This window comes from Acomys russatus, unplaced genomic scaffold (genome assembly GCF_903995435.1).
Source record: "Acomys russatus unplaced genomic scaffold, mAcoRus1.1, whole genome shotgun sequence".
NCBI lineage: Eukaryota > Metazoa > Chordata > Mammalia > Rodentia > Muridae > Acomys > Acomys russatus.
Genome location: NW_026131415.1, coordinates 1 through 23,601, shown reverse-complemented (window position 1 = coordinate 23,601; position 23,601 = coordinate 1). Strand labels below are relative to the sequence as shown.

General features: G+C 33.9%; 1 protein-coding gene and 1 pseudogene across 1 annotated transcript; both read right to left on the bottom strand.

Annotated features, from left to right (window-relative positions):
- Nucleotides 1-13,534: 13,534 nt before the first annotated feature.
- On the bottom strand, nucleotides 13,535-14,911 carry LOC127186184 (zinc finger protein 501-like; annotated as a pseudogene).
- Nucleotides 14,912-16,749: 1,838 nt separating this feature from the next.
- LOC127186185 (zinc finger protein 724-like) lies at nucleotides 16,750-20,889 on the bottom strand. Its single transcript, XM_051142655.1, has 4 exons — nucleotides 20,875-20,889; nucleotides 20,108-20,234; nucleotides 19,509-19,604; nucleotides 16,750-16,973 (listed from the first exon to the last, which is right to left on the bottom strand). The coding sequence occupies exons 1-4, from the start codon at nucleotides 20,887-20,889 to the stop codon at nucleotides 16,750-16,752; spliced, it is 462 nt and encodes a 153-aa protein (XP_050998612.1).
- Between the last annotated feature and the right edge of the window lie 2,712 nt (nucleotides 20,890-23,601).

The following is a 23,601-nucleotide window of genomic DNA, read 5'->3' as shown; positions in this document are numbered from 1 at the left end:
AAGGACCCACTACACTCACTAATGATGGGACGTGGTCTTTTTGTCACTTAGAATTAGTAAACAAATGGCTGTCCTCATTGTAATATTTGATAAAAATAGACTTCATGCCAAAGCTTCAGACTAATCTTGTGTCTTTGAAGTTTTTGTAGAGAACGTGGTGCCTTTTTTGGGTTTTCTTCCTGTGCTAACCTTTATACCTTTGTACCTTGTCATTTATCCTGTGAAGAAACTATTTGACAAGACAACCTTACCTCTGAACAACCAGACCATTCTTTAGCTTCAAAAAACAAAGAAAACCTCATGTTCGACAAAGCCAGTATTTCTACATATAAACCAACAAGGAAAGAATGAATTAACCGTGAAAAGAACAAAAAAAAAATTGAGTGATAACTGTCTGTCTGTATTACAGAGTGATAGCTATGCTTCACAAAGTTTCACAGAGGTTTTATTATTTCTTTTTAAAATTAATTATATTTTTGCATATACCTCTATGTTATTACATATGTAATAAACTACAAAAAAGCAAGAAGAAACACAAAACAACCAAGAATTACATCAATGTTACAGTAGTAGTGATTTGGCTATTTGTATTTTGTAAACTTGAGGAAAACATCTTTTCTATCTTGTGAGTCTAAAATTCTGTACGTAAGTGTCTATCATAACGTATATCATTATTATCAATCTTAGAACATCTATCTACATTTAAAAAACATCTTAACCCCTAGGCAACTAACCTTAATTGTACAAGCTAAACTATCAGGTGTTCAACCCCAGCAGAGGCTTGAGAAGAAATACAAATAATTACCTGATTAGAAAGGAAGTGCATATTAGCTTCTACCAAAATGAGAAAAATGCAAGACACAGTTTCTTCTCTGAACAGTCACTCAACACTCTCCATAACATTGGAGCATTTTCTTCAGCCTTCTGGCCCAATATATCTGACAGACATGTTTGTGAGGCAGGAACTATGGAGAACTTGCTTACCCTGTCTTGCCAGAGTTTGGTCATTGACTCTGCCTGCATCCAAGCTTGTTCCTTTTTTAGGTAGAATTCTGTCAGTGGCCAAAATTAGGACATTTTGCCCTGTGCCTAGCTTGCCACATTTGAAGCCATCTCCATGAGGAGGATCTTTGATGCTCAACATCTTATTTAAAGTTGACCTCTGTATTGTCAAACAATCTTTAAAATAATAAAAGCTTCTTTAAATGCCATATTCTGCTGGTCTCTGAGGTTTTTGAACACCTTATCTATTTTACCTTATCTCTCTATAGAATCGTATCTATCTGTTAAAACTAAGACGAATATTATTGTAGTATCAATAGAATAGTGATTGAAGTGGCCTTAATTTGATCAACTAACGATTAATTTATATAACTTTACTTATCCTAAACAGCTTGCAATAAACTCTGTATTTCCCACTTCATATAAATTTCATTTTCATTCCAGTACAAGGTTAACTTCTTTAGTTTTATAAAATCATTTATTTAGTTCAATTTTTCCATCATTAGTCATCCAAAGTTCTATACTGATAAATGATTCATTTTGAACAGAAAGAAAACTTTGCCATGGTGATAGAAAAGCATACAAAAACATAAAAATGTTGGAAAAAAACCCATCCTTATTTTATTTTATTAACATTTTATCATAAAGTTTTCTTAAGAATAGGTTTTTTGTACATAGTATATTCTAATTACAGTGGTAAATTACTGAACAGGAAAAGTGTAGAAATAGACAAAACAGAGTATATATGTTGTGGATGCTGCAACATCATCATCACTCCTGCATACACGTAAGCAAATATATAACTTCTGAATTCTCTTGATATTTCTCATAAGTACTGGTGTTCATGGCTGAATAATTGATGTTATTAAAAAAATACAAAAGCCCACAAATGCAGAAAACTGATTGTAGCTCACTTGACAAAGTATACTTTTTCTCCAGCTCAAGGACCATACAGATTTCCCCATCTACACTAGTAGCATTTCATATGGTGTTGTCTGATGTCATCCTATGGATGCAAGCATATAATTGGTTGTTCATGGGTGCATTTTTCATTTCATGAAAATGTGGTACACTTACAAAATGTAATTATTTACAGCTGTTTTGGTACCTTTTTTACTGATTTTTTGTAGAATTCAGAGAACATTGGCAGAATGTGATTGCTTTGACTGATAGGCACAGAGAAATCATATTTTCTTCACTTACAGTGCCATCACATGCCCAGAAAAGTTTTCACTTATTTATTTCATACCAATACAGAGATTCAAGGTTTGAATTGAAAAAAATTATGACAACTACCATCCAAACATATGTTACCTTGTGACACATAACCATGATTTTGTCATTGAACCTCTTCATTCACTTTCCTCTTCCAGTGCCGTTAGCTTATTTCAGTCAACCTCTGAAGTGCCAGGTTTTTGTATCAACTGTGTTGGGCTACAAAACCCATTATCACTCAGGAAGACATCTCACTGTTTCCCATTCCCTGATTCCCTGTCTGGTGTATACTCCTTTAAACCAGACACTCCCAAATAAATGAAGATTTGAAAAAATGAAAATGGAGGACACTTGTGTCATTAGTTTTGATATTCGACTTTCTGAGTTTGTGTTACATTGCCATCCATATTTATTCTGTGACTTTTATATAGTATTCAGATGAAAATTTTCTCAAGACAAGAGGTTTAATTAGACTTCAAATTTCATGCCAAATTCCCTCTTTGAAGAACCTTAAGGAAGGGAAATGAAGCCATTTCTCCCAGTTCTTTAAGGGTACATTAGCTCCCCCAAGGGAGCATAATTTCCATGGACAAAGGCTGCTTTCTTACTGGCTCTCTGACTCACTCAGCCTCATGCTTAGTTACCTTTTAAAATTCGTTCTTTATTTTATTTATGATATTATAATATTATTAAAACAAAAATTTAGAGTTGTAGAAACTAGTCCAAATTCTTAAAATATATTTTTCTCTCTTACAAAGTCCAGGACCACTTGCCTAGTAAATACTGCTTTATCCAAAGTGCTGTCACAGTTCTTGACAATTTTGGAGCTGTCAACTTCTACTTTAATTACATTCAAGGCAGTCCTTTAGAGGCACGAGAGCAAATCAACTGATGAGGACAATTACTCAATTTTTAATTTTTCCAGGGAAACTAAAGTGTGTGAAATTTATAATAATGCACAAATTTTAAAATTAGCACATTTATACTCAATCACATTCATGAAATATATATCTCTGTTTATAATGAAGCTTATATTAGTTTAGTGTTGTATTGTTTGAATAATTGTACATTTCAGTGAATCACTGGTATGGGTTGATCAGGTAAATATAATTATACAAAAGAAGATTTTGTTACCTTTCTTGTAATCCTCTGTTACATTTCTATATGTATTCATGCTTCTAATAGGATTTCCAGTCAAAATTCCAATAACGTCCTTCTAAAAATTGAAACATTTATCTTAAATCTTGAAAATTTTCTTTGTTCCATTCAAATAAAAAAGGGTTTGATGTGTGTTTCTTTGGCTAGGGGAAGAATGTATTTTTATATCCCTTTTAATAACCACAAGGATATGAATATGAGGGAATATGCCTATGATATTAACACTTCTAGTTAATAGGAATCTTTCAAACATGTAAGGTTAATTGTCCATCTCATGTTCACCATAATATTCTTATCCAATTAACAATTCATTTCCAAATCAGATGCCTGAAAATTCTTTTAATAAATGAGAAGCAATTAGCTTACTGTCAGGCAAGCACTCTTAACAAGAAGCTGTTTACGACATTTATGTGAATATGTACGTCCAAAGTCTTCACATACTCCTACCAGAAAGGTTGGAGAAGTTAAAGAACTAATCATAAATATGTAGGAAAATACCTAAATATAACTAGCATAAATTTCAATACTAAAAATTTAAAATTTACATTTTTCATGTTCAACACCATGATAATTCTGTGATCAGTAGGGTCATATAGGAGGTGATGGGAACAAGGCTGGTGTCTAGTCAATGAGATTGAGTCACCTATTAATATACATTTTGATATTTGTTTATTTAGATAATTTTGTATGCAACTATATAACTTTCACCCATGGGATTATGCAGCTCAGTATTAGGTGCAATTAGTTGTGTAACGTTGATATGTTATGGCTTACAACCTCAAAGTTGTCTATGATACAAATAATAATATAAATTAGCAACTTAAAAGTGAAATTTGAACCTCATTCTCTATTACATACCAGAGTAAATAAATATAAAGTCCCATCTCTGTCCTTCAAATTTATATGTGCTTCTTTATGTACTTATAACTTATGCAAAAATAATCATGCTTCCTGAATGAAAATGTCACTACCCAAACATAACAATATCAATCTAAATTTTGGACTGACTGCCATACAGAAGAAATTTTTAAAAAAAGCAATAAAGCTATCAGAATCAACTACAGTTGCCACTGACTAAATTTTCTCTAATAAGGGAAATACATGAAACACAATCTATTTTACACCCTATGTAACAATTGAACCACTGTGATTTTCTCAAAAAGGTGGAAACTATAAAGTATTAAAATGAGTTTTTTTTCTGTTAATTGCTGTTGTTGGCTTTGTTGTCACTGATGATGTACCTTCTGGTGAAGAGGAACAGGCAGATGTGTGTTCCAACTGTGATTTTGTATGTGTGCATGTATTCACCAATTGCTTTGCCCAAATATACTGCTATGTATCTCCAAACACATCTTTCTTCATTTAAGTCTTATTTTTATTTTCTTTTTAAAAGAAGTAATCTAATTGGATTATAATTGGGTAATATCTTGCAGAGTGTAAAAAATTACAAACACCAGCCCAAACAGAATCTCACTTTAGCTACAGCCATCATCTACAAATTCCTCTTTAGCTATGGATGGGGTTTCAGAGTTTTGCCACTTTGTTCTGGAAATTTAGACTGTCTGGATCACATAAACATCAGGTGAAGGCAACTGTGGCTTTTGTTCATTTTTATGTATGTGCATCACCAAAATCATGTCCATAGTTTTTCATATTAATTTCTATTTTTGACAATTGCATACTTTTTTCTTTTGGTTTTTAGGGACAATTTTTCTGTGTGGCCTTGGCTGTCCTAGACTCACTTAGTAGATGAGGCTGGCCTCAAACTCACAGCAATCAACCTGTCTCTGTCTCCACAGTGCTGGGATTAAAGGTGTCCATCACCATGCCTGTCTATTATTTACTTTTATGCTGCCGGCTGAAATGTTGTGATGACAAGCACTTAAGATGGAAAGATTACTCTGGCTTATTTAATAGAATGGTTGTGTGGGTTGTCTGTGGGGTCTCTAGAGCCTGAGGCTGCAGCAGGAAGATGCTGGAGAAATACCATACCATATATAGGAAGAAGACATAAAGAATCAACTGGACAGTGACAGAATTATAAACATTCAAATCATAACCCTAGTGATGTTCTTCTTCTAGTATGGTTTCCCTTAACAATCTCCTCAAAATCGATGACTGATACAGTACCAAGTGTTTATGAGCATGTGGGAAATATTCATCATCCAAACCACTTTAGTTATTCACATTAATTTCATTGTAGTGTAATATATTATGTCTATGCAGCTTTTTATAATACACTTCATTTGCCTTAACCCTACGTCTGTCTTCTTTTTTATATTTTACTTCATGTCACTATGTGCCTGAGTGTTGTGTCCTCATTACACATCATCTTTACTTTGTGCTCAATGTATATTCCTTTCCAGCTTGTCAGAATTTACCTTTCCTCTCTTTCCCCTCATGGCCTCTTCTTAGATTAATGGATTCTAAATATATTCAAATTAAAAACACAAAAAAATTCATGTGAACTAATATCTGTATAATAAACTGTGATATTTGCCTTTCTCACCTATGTCAATTCATGCAGCATAATTTTCCACAGTGTATGCATTATAACAAATTTTCTGAGATTTATCCTTCAGCTCTCTGTTAAACCTATACCATGCTTTTATATGAATTTCATTTTCTATGTGCACCTAGTATAAGTTTTAGCTGTTGTGAAATGAATATTAACTAACATGAATATATCTTTTATCAAAATTTGTGTTCTTCGGCCTTGTACAGTTGTTATTTATACTGCTTTGAGTGACCTCCTCATGCTCATTCAAAATTGTTCCTGACTACATGCCTACTAGCAGTGGATAAACTTCCCTATGGACTCAGCTATCCTGACACATTTCATCAGCTTTATTTCTGACAATGGCATACTGAGTTGGATAAGATAGATTGTTAAATTTTTAAACTGGATGTTTCTGATTGTTACAATTACTGAGCCATCTTTTGGAGCATCGTCTGTTAAATTTCATAGCACATTTTAAAATTTGATTCAGTTTTAACATTTTATACACTTATATAATTAAATACAATTATATTTCCCTCAAATAGTTCTCTATTTTCCAGATATCAAGCCATATTTAATCACATTTGCTTGTGTTCCTAGTGCCTAAATTTTTTAATTCTCTATAAATAATAATAACCAATCAGTTCTATGACTGCATAAAAAATGATTTCTTACATTAGTTAATCTACCTTTCCCACTGTATTTAGAATTTTATCCAATGTAAACAAGATTTTGGCTTGGGAGCCCCATTTATCAATTCTTCAAGTGTTACTTCACTATCAGTGTTATATTCAGAACTTATTTACCTGTGCTTAGAAGGACAGGAACTGTCTGAGAAATGTTTTTTCTTCCATTACTTGAAGAATATCTCTTAAGTGGAGATAAAAATTCCCTCATTTCACCACATACATGGTGACCAACATATGTCCACACTAATCTTTCCAATGTGAATTTCTTATATTATAATATAATATTTTATGCACAGAAGCTCAACATTATTTCATATTTTATTATGGAATCATTTAGGAATTTGGAATTTGATTTTTATAAAGCTATCTCTCATAATTATATGACATAAGTCCATCTTCTGAAATGTTTTGACTGGCAATGAAAAGTATGATAATTGAGGGAATTTTTAAAATGCATGTTTATTGTCATAATTCAGAGGAATTTGCACTATACACTTAGCAACTGATGATTTACAATTATTAGGATAGGATGGACCACTCAGAATTTATGTACATCATATTATATTTTATTGTAATTATGAGGAAATGTGCATCACCTTTTATATCAAGTAAGCTACTATATTAAGGAAAAGAAACAAATCCTGAACTTCAATTAGTAGAGCATGGGCAAAATTTTCTTGACATTGTGTGAAAATAAGTTAATCATCTTATCTTGAACCATCATGCTACAGTGCCATGTAAACAAGGAAATGCAGTAAAATATGATAAATTTTTCTAACTATATGAACTAGAACATGGTAACTCACACAGTATACTATTCATAAAGACATAGCTATAGTGTTTTTATTAAATTTTCAGCTTCCATGAATTTTCCACAACATAAAGGAATCTGCTCTGGAAGAAATCACTGACTTATTTATTTTTTAACATCAAAGTTTCATGTACTGCCATGTGGACTCAATTCCAGTTAAGTAAAGGAGTACCCACATGAAGTCTAAGATTATTTCATCCATCTAAGAATCTCTGGATTTACAATGACACATCACCATATCTATAGAGTCTTCCTATTTTAATGTGTCATGTCTTTAATAGATTACACAAATAATACAAAAAGAGATATTTTGTCATGTTTATACGCACAGATATCATGAGGGACAAGCCACTTTCTAAATATTTTTGCCTATAATATGAAACTGAGCCATTATATTGACATCATATTGTTCATTTATACTGGATGTCCCTTGAAGTGGAATATAATTGAAATTGTAACAGCATTGGTGAGTATTACCTCTGAAAATGTGTTATGGAAGCATGTATAATAAACATGTTGAGGCATGTTATATTGATATTTCTACTGGTCAGCTGGATATTTCTGTTGGATTATTTTTTGTGCTAATTGATAATATAGGTTCCAAAAACGTTTCAGTTGAAAGGTCCTTTTTAACTTTAGAAGGTAATTAATAGTTATTTTTGAGAGTATAATAAAATTACATTATATCTCTTAACTCTTTCCTCTTACAACCCTGGCAAGACATCCATAATAGTTCTCTATCAAATACATGCCTATATTTTTATTGATGTTGCTGTATATAGATATGTAAAATTATATATATATATACATATAAATTATATTATATTATATTATATAAATATGTCACAGACCTTACAGTGTAGTCTGTGTGACAAAGGTTACCACAGTACCAAGGTGACAACCCCAACTCACAGGGAGAGCCACTTCTAACAAGTCTGATGTTCTTGCCAGTAGTAACTGATTACAGTGCTCATTGTTTTGAAAACATCCTGACTCTTTCTCTGAAATTTTTTCTTTTTCTGTCGTTGTTTTTATTTTCCTTATCAAAATTTTTTCTTTCTTTTTTAAGAAATTTCTTATGTATACAATGTTCCACATGCATGTGTCCCTGCCTGCCAGAAGAGGGCACCAGATCTCATTATAGATGGTCGTGAGCCACAACGTGGTTGTTGGGAATTGAACTCAGAACCTTTGGAAGGGCAGCCAGTGCTCTTAACCTCTGAGCCACCTCTCCAGCCCCAAAACGCTTTTCATACATAACTGTGTTGGTCAGAAACCTTTATATAAAACTACAGCCAAGAGTCATTCTGTCTAGTTTACCACTAAGTTCTGTTCCAATTGTTGATAAAAAAAAATGACTAAGAATTAATCATAGCTCATATTATGACTTACAAATACAAGTTTTGAGTAAAACTACAGATAGTGACACATTAGCTAAGAAAACAAACTGTTTTTACTCACAGATGTTTGACACAAGATTTATTCATCTATTTGAAGAAAATAACAAGAAATTGTTAGCATATCTGATTACATCCCATTTTAAGAAATATGAATACATGTCTAGAGAATAATTCTAAATAAGTATAAAAGGTAGGAAAGCTATCCTGCTGTTATATGATAAAATCATGACATTTATTTTTTACCTAGTCCATGTAATTAATACCTCTTTGTATTTATTACTATGATTTTAGTGATATTAAATAGTACATGTAGGAATATATGCTCATAGTAGGAACAGCGGCACTAAGGATGTAGCCATCACAGTTTTTTTCTCTACTCCATTCTAAAAGACATAAAGATAAGTTAGCATTGTTGACTTTAAACTATTTTGATATATCTGTATATAACTTCACCAATTTTATCATACTCAGTATTCACACAGTATGAGTTGCATGTATGATATAGTAATGTCACGTCATATTCCAACACTGGTTTCTTGATGTATGTCTTTAAAACCATCAGACTAAAAGAATAAGGTATAATCTACACTGATGATTCACAATCATGCAAAGAGAGAAAATGCTAAAATGTGTCGTTATTACAAACTGTCTTCAAGTAGTGCACTGCTCTGAGTCTGCAGAGGCAGAAAGAAAATTGAGAAGATGAGAGCAACTCTATTAGCTGCTGCAGCCTGTTGCATTTATGCTTCTTGAAATCCCTGAGATGAAACACCCATACGCTGGCCCAGGATTGGGTGTTAGTGGTATGGATCGTGGTCATTTATATTCCTGTTTAACATCTAAAAATATATGAGTGTCTGAAAATAGGAACTGACCATACTCATTAGTTTTCATAAACTTCTGTTTTTACATGCCTGTAGTGCTTCAATGTTATTTTTAGAAAGGAAATTATACATTTCCCAGGATATGTTCCATTTCTTTTACTCATTAGCACAATTTAGCTCATTTATATGACTTACATGGAATACTTGTCAAATAAAAGTTCACTGTCATAGATGATTTCAGATATGAGTTTTAATACCTACAGCCAGAAGTGTGAAAGGACTGTACTCTTCTGTTTTGCAACCCCATAAGCTCTTGGGTCTTATTTATTATGTATTGCAGTTTTAGGAGTTATTTCACAAAATGTGACTTCTATCTTTGCAGTAAATGCCAATAATTTGAGGAAATTTTCTAGTTTGCAGACATAGAATATATGTTGTTTCAAAGCTTATCATTCATTTACAACTACAAAGACGATTAAAAATGAGAATTAGTTATGAAAAGAAAACAAAAATATGCATTACTGAGCATTTGTACTGTGGAAAAATGGCCATTTCTTCATCCTAAAATAGCCAGAGTTGAAAGAGTAAGTCAAAGGTACTTTTAAAAAATTATCTCCTCATTGGCCTTTTGCTTAATAAAAACTCCAGCCTTCCACAAGATTCCATATGAGAAATTACTACCTCAGGCTGTTAAGACCAAAGAAAGTTCTCTCAACTTGACACTGTGGAATTACTTGGAATTAAGAGTTGTACAATCACACTTTAATACAATGAAACACAGGTCTAGTGGGACCAGACGACCACACAACTCACTGACAATATATAGTGAAAATTAATTTTTCATTCATATAGCATTAGAAGCATATTGCAACATTGAATGGGGCTTCATGAAAATAAGGTCTGTTACATAGGAGGAAATAAATGGGACCCTCGGCAGTTTCCCTCATGTTCCTACTTTTCATACATAGACTTCTGGTCCCCTACTTTTTCACACTTATATTTACCATGAGACCAACTGGTACTGTAATACTGTGTTTTCAGTGTACACTTGGTCAAAATTTCATTACTCCATAAAGCCTTGCACATCTGTATCATAGTCAGTAGTCCAAAAATCCCCATAGCATTCAAAGCCAGAAGGAATCCAGACCTTGTGCTATTATAGTCAGGCTTGTCTAATTCAAGCCCTGATAATAAAACCATAAAAGCACACTGTGTGCATCAGAAAGAAAATTTTGTGTCAGGGTAGTGGTTTCCATGGAAAATTTAGTTGGTCTAAAACAAGGTATACCTCTGGCCCTGTGTTGTGCCAAACACACAAGTTCCCTAGCATAAGTCTGCCGAGTTGTAATTCACTACCTTTGTCAATTTTAACCAGGCGAGTTCTACAACCATCAGAAGGTACAATGGTCTGATGGTTGAAGTTTGTATAGGATTCTCATTTCCATGGACCTGGGGTACAGCTCTTGTGGAATTGGAACCATATCAATGCTCAGGGACTGTACATACATAAAGATGAATAGAACTACATATTTAGCCAGAATAGAGGCCACATCCACAGAATATAAAAAGAGGCAGTTCCTCAGTCCAGTCACCATGCACTTGTAAAATCCTAACCTGAAAATTGCTGAAAGAACTTCTGCTGAAATATCTAACTCAGACTCAAGAATGACCCAAAATTCAATCAGTTTTCTTACTTGATACTGATGTTCTTGATCCCACATATTGTAGAAGACAGATAAATGAAGGAGAACAGCTTCCAAGTCCAGTAAAACACCTATTTCATCAACAAATGCCTATTCTAATCAAGGGCTTAAAATGTTGTTTAAAATTGGTACCTAGTGGAAAATCCATCGTGTTGAGAATATATCTGAGAACTTGACAGTCTCAAACTAATGTTAAAATTCTCAGGGGCAAGGAAATCCTCCATGAAACATTAAACAGTTTACCTAAAGCATCTAGCTTGTTTTATAAACTATGATATAATGGGAGGTAGTTCCAGAGTCAGGCTACCTTCTGAGGCGTGGATTATGGCTTATAAATCAACATTTCATCAACTATGACGATGTTTTAGAGCAATTTTTATCTGTACTTGGGTTGAACAAATATCTCATATGAACTTAGGTCATTTGAGTTTTAATTATCTTACAGAATATGTACTATTTGTACTCACAAAAAAATATTAACTCCTCTGTATTATTCACATTTTAACCTTGATATGATTGAAGTTAAATATAAACCTTACAAAATATAGTTAATTGCATCATTTAAAGTAAATACAACTTGTTAATTTATAATATTGATGAATCACCTATTAATGAATCCATTCATAAAATACTCGACATATTTGAATGACTTATACCACAATATCTCAGTAGTTCTATGTATAGACATTAAGATAACATTTTAGAGGTAATTTTTGGTTTACATTTCATCAATAGAATCCCTAGGGTAAACACCCATTGTGTACCAATTACATAGGATCACACTTAGCATTGTTCAGAGACAGGATTATTATGTATAACTAGGGATGAGGCATATTTGCCTCATCTTCGTAGCTACAGATTCTTTAAGGAAGCAATATTTTAGATCCAACTCCTATAAAGGAGAATGTGATGATGGAAAATGTTTCACATACTCTATTAACATAAACATATGAACCAGAGAAATATTTGGCATTTTAAAGCCTTAATCCCATCTTCGCACAATGGATCCAAATGGCAGTGACTTTTCCCCCAAAACCCAAGCACTCAGGTCTTACTATACTCAGTGTTTCCTCTGCTCCCCAGATATTGTTTTCCTAATGATGTCTTGTAATTTTTCGACAGGGATCAAATTTGTTTTTTTTTTTAGATATTTTTGTTGGCATTATGAACTGTGGAATTAATGATATGAACAACAACATCATAGCATTTAGTGAATATTAATTACAGGAAGGCAGAATTAATAGAACAGAGGTGTAATATATTTATTAATAATCATGACAAATAAGGAATTAGCTTCAGATTTAAAAGTATAATGTATAATCCATAAAAAGCACAAAGACTACCAACAAAATGATCTTCATATAGAATATATCTTTAAATTGCCAGTATTCTACTATACTAAACTATATAGAACATTATACAACAGGCTAGTCTTAGCATAGATATTTGTACTATTATCCTGGCTTAAATCCTTACTTTTTGAAACATTGTTTCTTTATTCAGCTTTGACATGAATTCTATAGCACCACTAATCAATGGCATCAGATTAAAATAGCATGAAACATTCTTTCTTATTTTATTTTCCAAATAATTATGTAATAAAAATATACGAAGTATTTTTGGGTAAAATTTTTCCAACTCCTACCAAGTACTAGGATTCCTTGTATGGGTTCTCTGAGAATAGCTAAGATTTCCACATTGTTTAAATACTTACAAGCATTTTCTCATTTAAAAACCATGTTGCTCAAATGAACTCTGGGAGAGTAATTACCTATCAAGTTAGACTCTTATAGAAAATTTCTAGGTGCTCTAAAGTTTCAACTTGTACTAAAGTAGTGTGTCTCCAGGTTCTCTAAAGTTTCAGCTTGTACTAAAATAACGTGTCTCCAATTTGCATGATATGTTGTCTTTGAAGATATGATTTCTGGGGAAAGGACATTCCATTCTTTACATAAATAAGGTATGTCTTGGGTATGTATTCTGTGGTGGGCTTGAAGAGTTTAGAACTTCCAAAACAATTTTCTGTATTACTTCAACCCATAAGGTTTCTTTTAGTATGGATTATTTGATGAAAATGGAGAGTTGAAGACAAGGTAAAACACTTGCCACAGCCTTTACATTTGTAATGTTTATTTTCAGTGAGGTTTCTGTAATGAACTTGATGACTTGATGAGTTGGTAAAGCATTTCCCACACTCATTATATTGTTAAGTTTTTGTGAGGTATGGATTTTTTATGAAATTGGAAAGGAGAGGATAAAGAATTTTCCACATTCACTACATTTGTAAGGTTTGTCCCAAGTACGAATTCAGTGGTGAGCTTGAAATTATGAGTACTGTGTAAATGATTTACCATATTGGATAAAGGATTTTCCAAACTCATTACAGTTTTAAGGTTTTTCTCGAGTATGGATTCTTTGATGAACATTAAGATTTGATGACATTGTAAATAATTTCTCACAGTTATTATATTTATATGGTTTGTCTCCTGTATGAATTCTTTGATGAACTTGGAGATTTGAGTACTGGGTAAAAGATTTCTCATACTCATTACATTTGTAAGGTTTATCTCCAGTATGGATTCTTTGATGACATTGGAGAGTTGAAGATTGAGTAAAGGATTTCCCACACTCATTACATTTTTAAGGTTTATCTCCAGTATGGATTCTTTGATGATGTTGCAGAGTTGAAGACTGAGTAAAGGATTTCCTACATTCATTACATTTGTAAGGTTTATCTCCACTATGGATACTTTGATGACATTGGAGAGTTGAAGAGCAAGCAAAGGAATTCCCACATTCCTTGCATTTGTATGGCTTATCTCCAGTATGCATTCTTTGATGACATTGGAGAGTTGAAGAATGAGTAAAGGATTTCCCACACTGATTACATTTGTAAGGTTTGTCTCCAGTATGGATACTTTGATGAACTTGGAGAGTTGAAGAGCGAGTAAAGGATTTCCTACACTCACTACATTTATAAGATTTTTCTCCAGTATGGATTCTTTGATGAACTTGGAGATTTGAGTTACGGTAAATGTATTTCCCACACTCATTACATATGTAATGTTTATCTCTGGTGTGGATTCTGTAGTGAACATGAAGACTTGAAGATTTGGCAAAGGATTTCCCACATTCACTACATTTGTGAAGATATTCTTGAGAATGAATACTTTGATGAACCTGAAAAGCAGAGGATGAGGTAAATGTTTCCTCACATTCATTACATTTTTGACATTTTTGTCCAGTAGTAATGCTGTGTTGAGCTTGATGTTTTGATGACTGTGTAAATGATTTCTTCCTCTTAGCACATTTATAAATGTTATCTCCACAGTGGATTCTATGATGAAGTTGAAGTTTTGAGGAATTGGTAAATGATTTTCCACACAGATTACATTTATAAAATTTGCATCCCAAATGTATTCTGTGTTGACCTTTACATTCCCTACTTAATATTTTCCCATTTCTGTGCACAATAGACTTGTATTCCAAAACTTGTTGTGAACCCTTTCCCTGTGGAGCCTCCAATTGTGAAATTATGAGTGGTACAGACTGAGTTCTCTCAGCATAAGCCAGAGCTTCCTGATTTTTTTTTTCAGAAATGAAACACATGTATTTTTCACACAGATCATTTCCATAATGACATGATTTACGAACTTTCCTGTCCTGTGAATATTCCCAGAACTTCTTTCTCTCCAGCTCTGAAAGGACATTACAACCAAATTTTTTTGGTATTTCTTTAAGGGAAGAATCTTGTGTATACTTCTTTGGGAATTGCTTCTTGGTATGGTAAGAAGACAAAATTGAAAGTAATGAAAGCAAATCACTATATGATATTTCAGATGCATATTAATATAATATAGATATATATTACATAAAACGGCATCAAACTGTGGATCATAGCAAAATGGTACAACACAGAACTGCAGCAATTTTTTTCCAAGGAAACAAATGTCCTGATCATAATGGATGTTAGAAGATATCTCATTAAACTATCATATATTACATAATATATATTAATGTCTTCATTAAATATTGATTGGAAGAAGAACAACACTATGGTGCACGTATCAGGGCACAGGGGTTCTGCACGATCTAGGACAACATGTGCATTCATCATCAAACTCCTACCTAGACCAAGCCTAGGGACAGAATATTCTCCACAGTTAAGTAGAGACTGGGGACTGACTTTCACACAAACTCTGGTGCCGCTTATTTGGCCATGCACCCTAGATGTGGAGGCCCGATGGCAGTCAGAGGAAGGATAGGAGACTACCAGGAAGAAACTTTATAACCTAGCACCTTATTCAAGGAGAGGAGGTCCCCATCAGTCACAGTCATAGGGAAGGGGAATGGGAAGAAAGTGGGTGGGAGGGAGGAATGAGAAGATGCACGGGATGGGATAGCAATTGAGATGCAATATGAATGATTTTAATTTTCAATAAAAAAACAAACATTGCAAAAAATTTATTAATTGGAACAGATAATGTCAAACAAAATTGTTGTAAGTATCACACATGAATAGAAACCTATTCTTCACTGTGACACTCAATTAACAGTATGGACATCAATCATTTTCCAAATACATGAACGAACTAATGATAGAAATGAGCAACTACGATATTATTTCAGTTTTTCCTCTGAATGCGAGATTTATTAATGATTTTGAAATCAAAGAGTATATTAATAAGAACACAAGAGAAAACATGATAAAAATTTTAGTGTATCATGTAAAATCCGTGCCTAGTACATGAAAATAAAGGGCTTAAAATTTTCACAAACTTTAAGGATTATTCACTAAGAATAATAAGTTGTTTAGAAACCAAAGAGTTCTTAACAAGATAAACATCTTTATGTCACTAAAATCAAATTTGAATCCACAGTACTATATATATATATATTTTTTTTAAATTAAAATATGAAATTCCAGACATGACATTTGAACAGTCAAACATAACTTAAAATAAATTTCTATTGAAGTGAAAATTAATTACATTTCCCATCGCTTCTTTCACTCCAGCATCACTCAGGTAACTTTCTATGGTCCCTACTCTCATTCTCAAGTTAAAAACATGTTTTACTTAGAATTTGCTTCTATCTCTTCATGTTTGTGTTGTGTGTGTGTGTGTGTGTGTGTGCAGATATATAGATATGTGTACTTACAAATACATAAAAAGTCCTCTGTATATGTTCTTCTTTTTTATCATTGTATATTGTTTCACATATGAACACTATTTATTTGAAAATCCATACTGTAGGATGAAATGTAATATAATGGGAGAAATGGGGAATAGTTTCTCAACTGGAAGGGAACAAAAGATAAATAGAAAGAAGAAATATTTTTGAAAAATATTTGAAAGGTAGCACTCAAAGATGTTGCTACAAGGCATGCATGGTGTGTGAGTAGCATGGATGGAGATAGTGGACCAAGTGAGTAGCTAAGTTGTGGACTACAATTTCTGGAAACCAGGGACATGGTTTGAGCCTCTGTCCTGCAGTTGTGCTTTTCTTAATGTTAATACCTGCTGGACAATAGAAGTAGACAGGGTCTCGTTGCAAAATGGACGTCTCCAGCAGGCATAGAGTCTGCGAATCAAGAGCTCAGTAAGTGCAGAGCTCGCAGTTGGCTGCTGAGTGGACTCTACCCCAAAATGCCGGCAATGTCTCATGTTCCCTAGAGAAACAAGGGGATCCAAAGTGCAAGAAGAAACAGTTCTATGCTCTGACTTTCTGAATACTCCTGAAATCCTGAGAAACAGACCAGCCTATTTTTCGCAGTACTAATAGCCATCTTGAAGAGACCTGCCAGATTTGAGAACCACACATGTCAGACCCTTATCCCATTCACCTGACTATAGGTCAAACTTGGAATCAGCATGATGTGAAACGATACAGGCTATTGGAGGAGGCACCTGTCTGGAAGTACAGTGGACTGTCATTAACAATGTCAGGGGTGTGCTGTCTCTCAGGGCATGGGTCTCAAGCTGGGACAGTCACTGGTTAGCCATTTCACTAATTTCTGCTTCATCTTTACCCCTGCATGTCTTGTTGGCAGCCAGGTAATACAATTAAAAATGGGGTACAACAGAGCGAGTCCAGGACAGTAAAGACTACACAGAGAAATCCTGTCTTGAAAAGCCAAAAAATGAGGTATAGTTCTAATCAGAAAATTCTCAGCAAAGGAATCTCTAATGGCTGAGAAGCACTTAATGAGATGTTCAACATCTTTAGTCATTGTGGAAATGCAAATCAAAACAACTCTAGAATTTTTCTTTACACAAATCAGCATGGCTGAGATAAAAAAGTCAAGCAACACCGCATGCTGGCAAGGATGTGTTACAAGGCAAACACTCCTCCATTGCTGGAGGGACTGTGGGAATCCTCTAGGGGTTTCTCAAAAAAGTGGGAGTAGTTCTACCTAAAGACCCAGCTATTTCACTCTTTGACATATACACAAAAGATGCCCCTTCACACCACAAGAGCACTTGCTCACCTGGACATATACCCAAGAGATGCCCTATCACACCATAAGGGCACTTGCTCAACTATGCTCATAGCAACAGTAGCTGGATACTGGACACAACCAAGATGTCCCTCAATCAAAGAATGGATAAAGAAAACGTGCTACATTTACACAAGTGTGGTGTTGAAAATGTGTAAAATAGAACCTGATATGGCTGAGATTGCATTGAAAAAAATGGTCAGTGACCTTTTAAGGGGAGGGGAAACACTGGAGAGTGAGACTGTCAAATAGCTCTGTAATTTAAGGTCTTTAAAAAAAAATAAACGTTGAGAAAAGAAAAAAAACAAACAAAAACAAAAACAAAAAGAATCATAGGAAAATATGATAAAACAGGTGAAGGACATTAATAAAATGGTTCAAGATGTGAAAAGGAAAATAGACTAAAGAAAGTAAACACAAACTGATGAAAAAACTGGATTTGAGAAACTTAAAAAAAGAACAAAAAATGCAGAGGTAAACATCACCAACAAATTATGAGTGATGGAAGAATGGATCTCAGGCACAGAAGACACAATTGAAGAAATAGATACATATGTCAAAAAATATTAAATTGAAAAAATTTCCTTACACAAAACATCAAGCAAATAAAGGGCATGAAGAAAAGACAAAACCTAAGCATAAGTATAATAGGAATATGCAAAAGAGAAGATTACAAGCTCCAAAACGAGAAAATATTTTTAACAAAATTGAAAAAGAAATTTTCTCCAACCTAAAAAGAGAGATACATTTTAACATACAAAAGGCTTACAACGCAAAAAATATATTCGACCAGAAAAGAGATAATTCTTGACTCATATTAGTCAAATCCTGCTTTGAGAAGAGGAAAGAGGTACAAATTGTCAACCAAGGTGAGAACTCATTTGTAGTACTAGATATATGGAGAGGGGAAAATAAGGGTATATATATATACACACACACATATATATATACATATATACATGTACATATAATGTACACACACACACATATATATATATACATATATAAAACATTGGATATATTAATCATATGTTATGCCAAACCCTTGGGAGAAGTTACTAGCACAAACCAAATTCCATGTTTAAATCCATTTTAGCTTTTATTCTTTTCTTCTCTCTCTCTCTCTCTCTCTCTCTCTCTCTCTCTGTGTGTGTGTGTGTGTGTGTGTGTGTGTGTGTGTGTGTGTGTGCGCGCACGCGTGTGTGTGTGTATGTGTATGTGTAATATATATATATATATATATATATATATATATATATAGATAGATAGATAGATAGATAGAGAGATAGATAGAAAAATATCATGACATTGAGTTAATGAGGAAAGACCTGGTAGTTTGGCTGATGTGAAAGAGAGAAAAACTGAGTGCAAAAATATAGGATATAAAATCCTTTTAAGATAATAAGTAATGGAAACCTCCAAATCATTTATCATTCATATACAACAAAAATATTTTCAGTAATTAGAACACAAAGCAATCTACTAGTTTGTCAACTGTCTATAATATAATGTATTTCAGATCAACGCTATTAAGGTAAAACAGCTAAAAATCACATAAGATCCATACTGTACTAGACATTTTGTTCCTTGTTCTGAAATAAGTCTTAGGCCTACTTTCTGCCGAAGATGTTATCTAAACACTCTTCAGGTCTAGATTGCTCCTTGGTTTAGAGTTCTCACATGCTATGTCATTTTATTTCATCTTACCTTGTTCTTTTTCTTCTATGTCCTCTTTATCATCAATCCAGGGTTCTTTGTTTTGTTCAAGACATGTTAACAAATCTGCTTTTGAAACAAAAATGCCTGTGAATTCAAAAAGAAATACAGACACACCGTTATATGTAGCTGTGTACTAGCACAGCATTGTGCCAAATAGGGAAGATGGAAAAGGAGAAATTGTACATCAATGATTTACTAGTTCTCAATTCCTTCCAAGACATTTTAAACTCTTTATAACTCAATAGATTTTAAAATTCTGTATTTAATTTATTTTAAATTGACACTGAAATGAAAATCTTAAGTAAAATAATAGTGAAAACATGATAACTGTGGGATTCAAAGTGGATTCACATATAAGTGCTACTGGCTACCAGCACAAATGTTATGAAAGATTGAATTATTATTAGGTTAAATGTAAAAACAATGTAAAGGGATGTAAGAAGTTAGCTATATATAAGACAGTAATCAATACCTATAAAACCTTATGAGATAAGCTAAGCAGTGGAAGTCAAGTCAAAATATTAGGTAGTAGAAGCTTTAGGCATCCCCAAGAAGAAGTAGCAAGCATGGAATAAAAATATTCTCACCCACAGAAACCAGGTTGTTGTAGGTCTCCAGCATGACATTTCTGTACAAAGTCCTCTGAGCAGAGTCCAGACATTCCCACTCCTCCTTTGAAAAGTTTATAGCCACATCCTTGAAAGTCAGTGGAGCCTGAAAATAAAAATAAGAGTGTCCTCTCATGGTCATTGGATAAATTCTATGTTTGACACAAGGAAAAATATGTTAACTATAGAACTTGTTCTGTTATAAATAACTAATATGCATTTTAAAACTAAATTATATTCTGAGAAAAAGACTTTTCTGACTTCTCTGCAATGAGGCAATAGGCCAGCAGCACTGAACTTGTGGATGGGGACACTTGTGGGGGTCCAATAACATCATCACCACACCATGAGTGATGCTATTAAAGTTGCAATCAATAGGAAGGATGAGAACTAACAAAAGAGGATATCAGATGAAATATTCATAATATATTGGTTTTTATTCACAGTTAAATAATGACCCATCTCACTCTCTGTAAAAACTCAGTGCCTATATTTATCTTTGATATGACAAAAATTTTAATTTTTACAGATTGCATTTTTATTTTGTAGAAGTTGTCCTGAAAAAAGACTTGCAAATGAGTTGCCTTAAGGACACAGGTGACATAAGTTTTAAAGAGTTAATAATGAGAATCAAATGTGAAAAGTACTTCTGAAAAGTAGAGTCAGCATAGTGAAAGTTCTGAAGTTCTGGCAATGACGTATTTTTGTAAAGACAATCAACTTGTCCCACACACATATTCATTTACCTGTGAGGAAGACATCTCTTCTTTCCCCCTTCAGAATGGAATATCCCAGGAAAGTTTATATTGAAATTTCACCTTCCAGATTTCACTCTGTGTTTAAATGTAGCAGATTTTCCCTAACCCTGGTGAAATGGAAGAGTGCAAATCAGGAATCAAAACTGTCCACAATCCCTGCTTCTTGTCAGGGAAGTGATGCAGAAACTATCACCTCCTACAGGCTGAAAAAACAGAAAGATTTTCCTTTCCTGAATTTAGGTCTTCTGTTTTCCCAGCATATTATGTTTTTCTCTACAAACCCAGTTGAATTGCTGCACTAACCCGTTATATACCTAACAGAGGCAGATTGGAATTTTAAAGGAAGGATAAACACAGCTGTCAGTTAAATTTCCTCTTCACCATTTCCTCTCTTTTTCTTTGCCTGAGATAGCTCAATAAAACAATTGGCATATATGTTTGCAATCATGGCCAGAATCTGTGAGTTAATCACCACCTGAAAGTATTTCTTGTTCTGGGTAAGCAATGTAGTTACCTAGAGCCAAGAGGAAACAAGCCAATCACTGCCTGACTCACTATTGCCTCCACTGAGATATTCCTTTTGGCTTTCATATCTCAGTCTAAAATGCCATGATTTTGTTGCTTTGAAGAAAGCCCCATAGTTATATTATCTCACAATTTCCCTTTTGTACTGAAATTGATTTTTGGTTCCATCAGCAAAACACTAACTGGGGATACCTAAATAAGTTACCTCTGCACCATATCTATTATATTTGGCTGTTACTGAAGGCAGCTGGTCTTTATGATATTGTAACATCTTCCTTCTTGATACTTTTATGCTAAACTGAGGTTTCAAATACAATTATATGATAGGCAACTTTACGATTCAAAATTTTATCATTCAATTTCTAAAAGAAAATGCTTCATAACACAGGCAGAATCATTTTGATCTATTGCAAATTTTACCCATACTGTTTCTCATTAGTCTCCAAAGGAACAACTAATAAGATCTCAAACAGTGCCTCAAAGTTTGGTGGGACGTTTTTATACATTTCCTCTTTTTCTCTTTCATTCTGGCAAAAAAAAAAATATATATAAAGGCCATATTCCATGGTTGTAAATTTTCAGAAATTTCAGAAATGTAACATGTCGGTCTAACCCACAGAAAGTTTTCAAATTCTATTATATATTGTTAAATTAATACACCCTACAAAGAAAATTCCCTTGTCTTAGGAAAAAAAACATACTGCATCTAAGATTATCTAGACTTATGGCACAATAAAGACAATTAGAAAGACACTTTAAAACAGATTTGCAGTAACATAAAGATAGAATGTATTATTTCTTATGAAGATTAGATTTGTTATGGAGCCATTGTGAGATAGAAAATGATTGTTTAATAATTGGGTGGTATCTTTGTATGCAATTGCCTCCAATATACTCATTATTGAGGCTGAGTGTGGTGACACATTTTTTAATTCTGGCACTTAGGAGGCACCGGAAGGAATATGTCCATGATTTTGAGACAAGACAAATCTAGAAAGCAAGCTCCAGGCTGTTGCTGTACCTTTTAGTCTTCCTACATTAGGTAACACAGTAAATTATTAAACCACTGGTTTTCTTTAACCAGCTAGTTCCCAAAGAACAGAAAAAGAAACTGTGGTTTATTTTTAATCTGCAAGCACTAGGCTTAGCAGAATCTCAGCTACTCTAATCTTATTATCATCAAAACAAACACATAAACCAATAACTTACTCAGTGTGATAACTCCCAGGTTGATTATCTTCCATTAGTCTCTTTTTTCCCACCTTAATACTCATGCTTCTCACCCAGAAATCCCTTCCTTCCACTTTCTATCTTTCTGCCCAGTGGATTGGCCAAACAGCTTTTTATGGGCAGCTGTTAAACCCACTCAAGGCATTCCTCCACATCAGGATGCATAGAAAGATCCTGTAACAAAACAAACAAACAAATAAACAGACACACAAACACACACAAACACACACACACAACTGCTTATCTCAGGCATAAATTCTGGACATGGCAGACATTAAGTTCACCAATAACTCAAAAGAATTCTGAATTTTTCTCCATTGCTAAGAGCCAGGGAGAAAGACTGTAACTCCTCATAATAGAAGGATTCATCTCCATGTTGGACCTCCTTGTGTTATTACTCATCTTTGAATTCCAAAGATAGTCTACCTCTCATTCATTACATGAACATCCTATGGTCCCCTCAGGCTGACCATGGTCTAAACATCTTTCACACAAACCCATACCTGTGGTCAGAGGACCAGATTGTCCTTGGAATGTCCTGGCTCTTTCTCACATCACTTATTTATCAGGATATGCTTCTTGTGTTTTCAAATTACATAGAAATCTGTGAGCTGCATGTGTTTCTCAAGTGCATTTGTCACACACAGCCTCCTTCACATGGTGTCACTAGATCCCAAAGAGAGTGGGACAGGCATCTTCATAGACATTTAAGGATAAGTCTTAGCACCAGAGACTAATAAGCACACAGACCCTGTGATCCTGTGAATGGCTAGAAACAGAAACAAAAGAGCCAGCATCCCAAGGTGAGACTCTAACCCATCACAGCTCAGAGTCCTCTGACCCTCAGTACCACAAGTCTACTTCAAAAAACCAGCAGCCAGAGCCAAACTCTGACTCAAGTACACAAGGCACTTGGCAGGATCTTTGACCTCCTGCTCTTATCCTCCTCTCAGCTCTCCG

What these genes read in the sequence shown, in the direction of transcription:
- LOC127186185 (XM_051142655.1), bottom strand. An exon ending in CAACAACCTGGTTTCTGTGG is followed by an intron (nt 19,605 to 20,107) that starts GTGAGAATATTT and finishes TTGAATTCACAG; the next exon opens with GCATTTTTGTTTCAAAAGCA. An exon ending in CATAGAAGAAAAAGAACAAG is followed by an intron (nt 16,974 to 19,508) that starts GTAAGATGAAAT and finishes TTGTTTCTCTAG; the next exon opens with GGAACATGAGACATTGCCGG.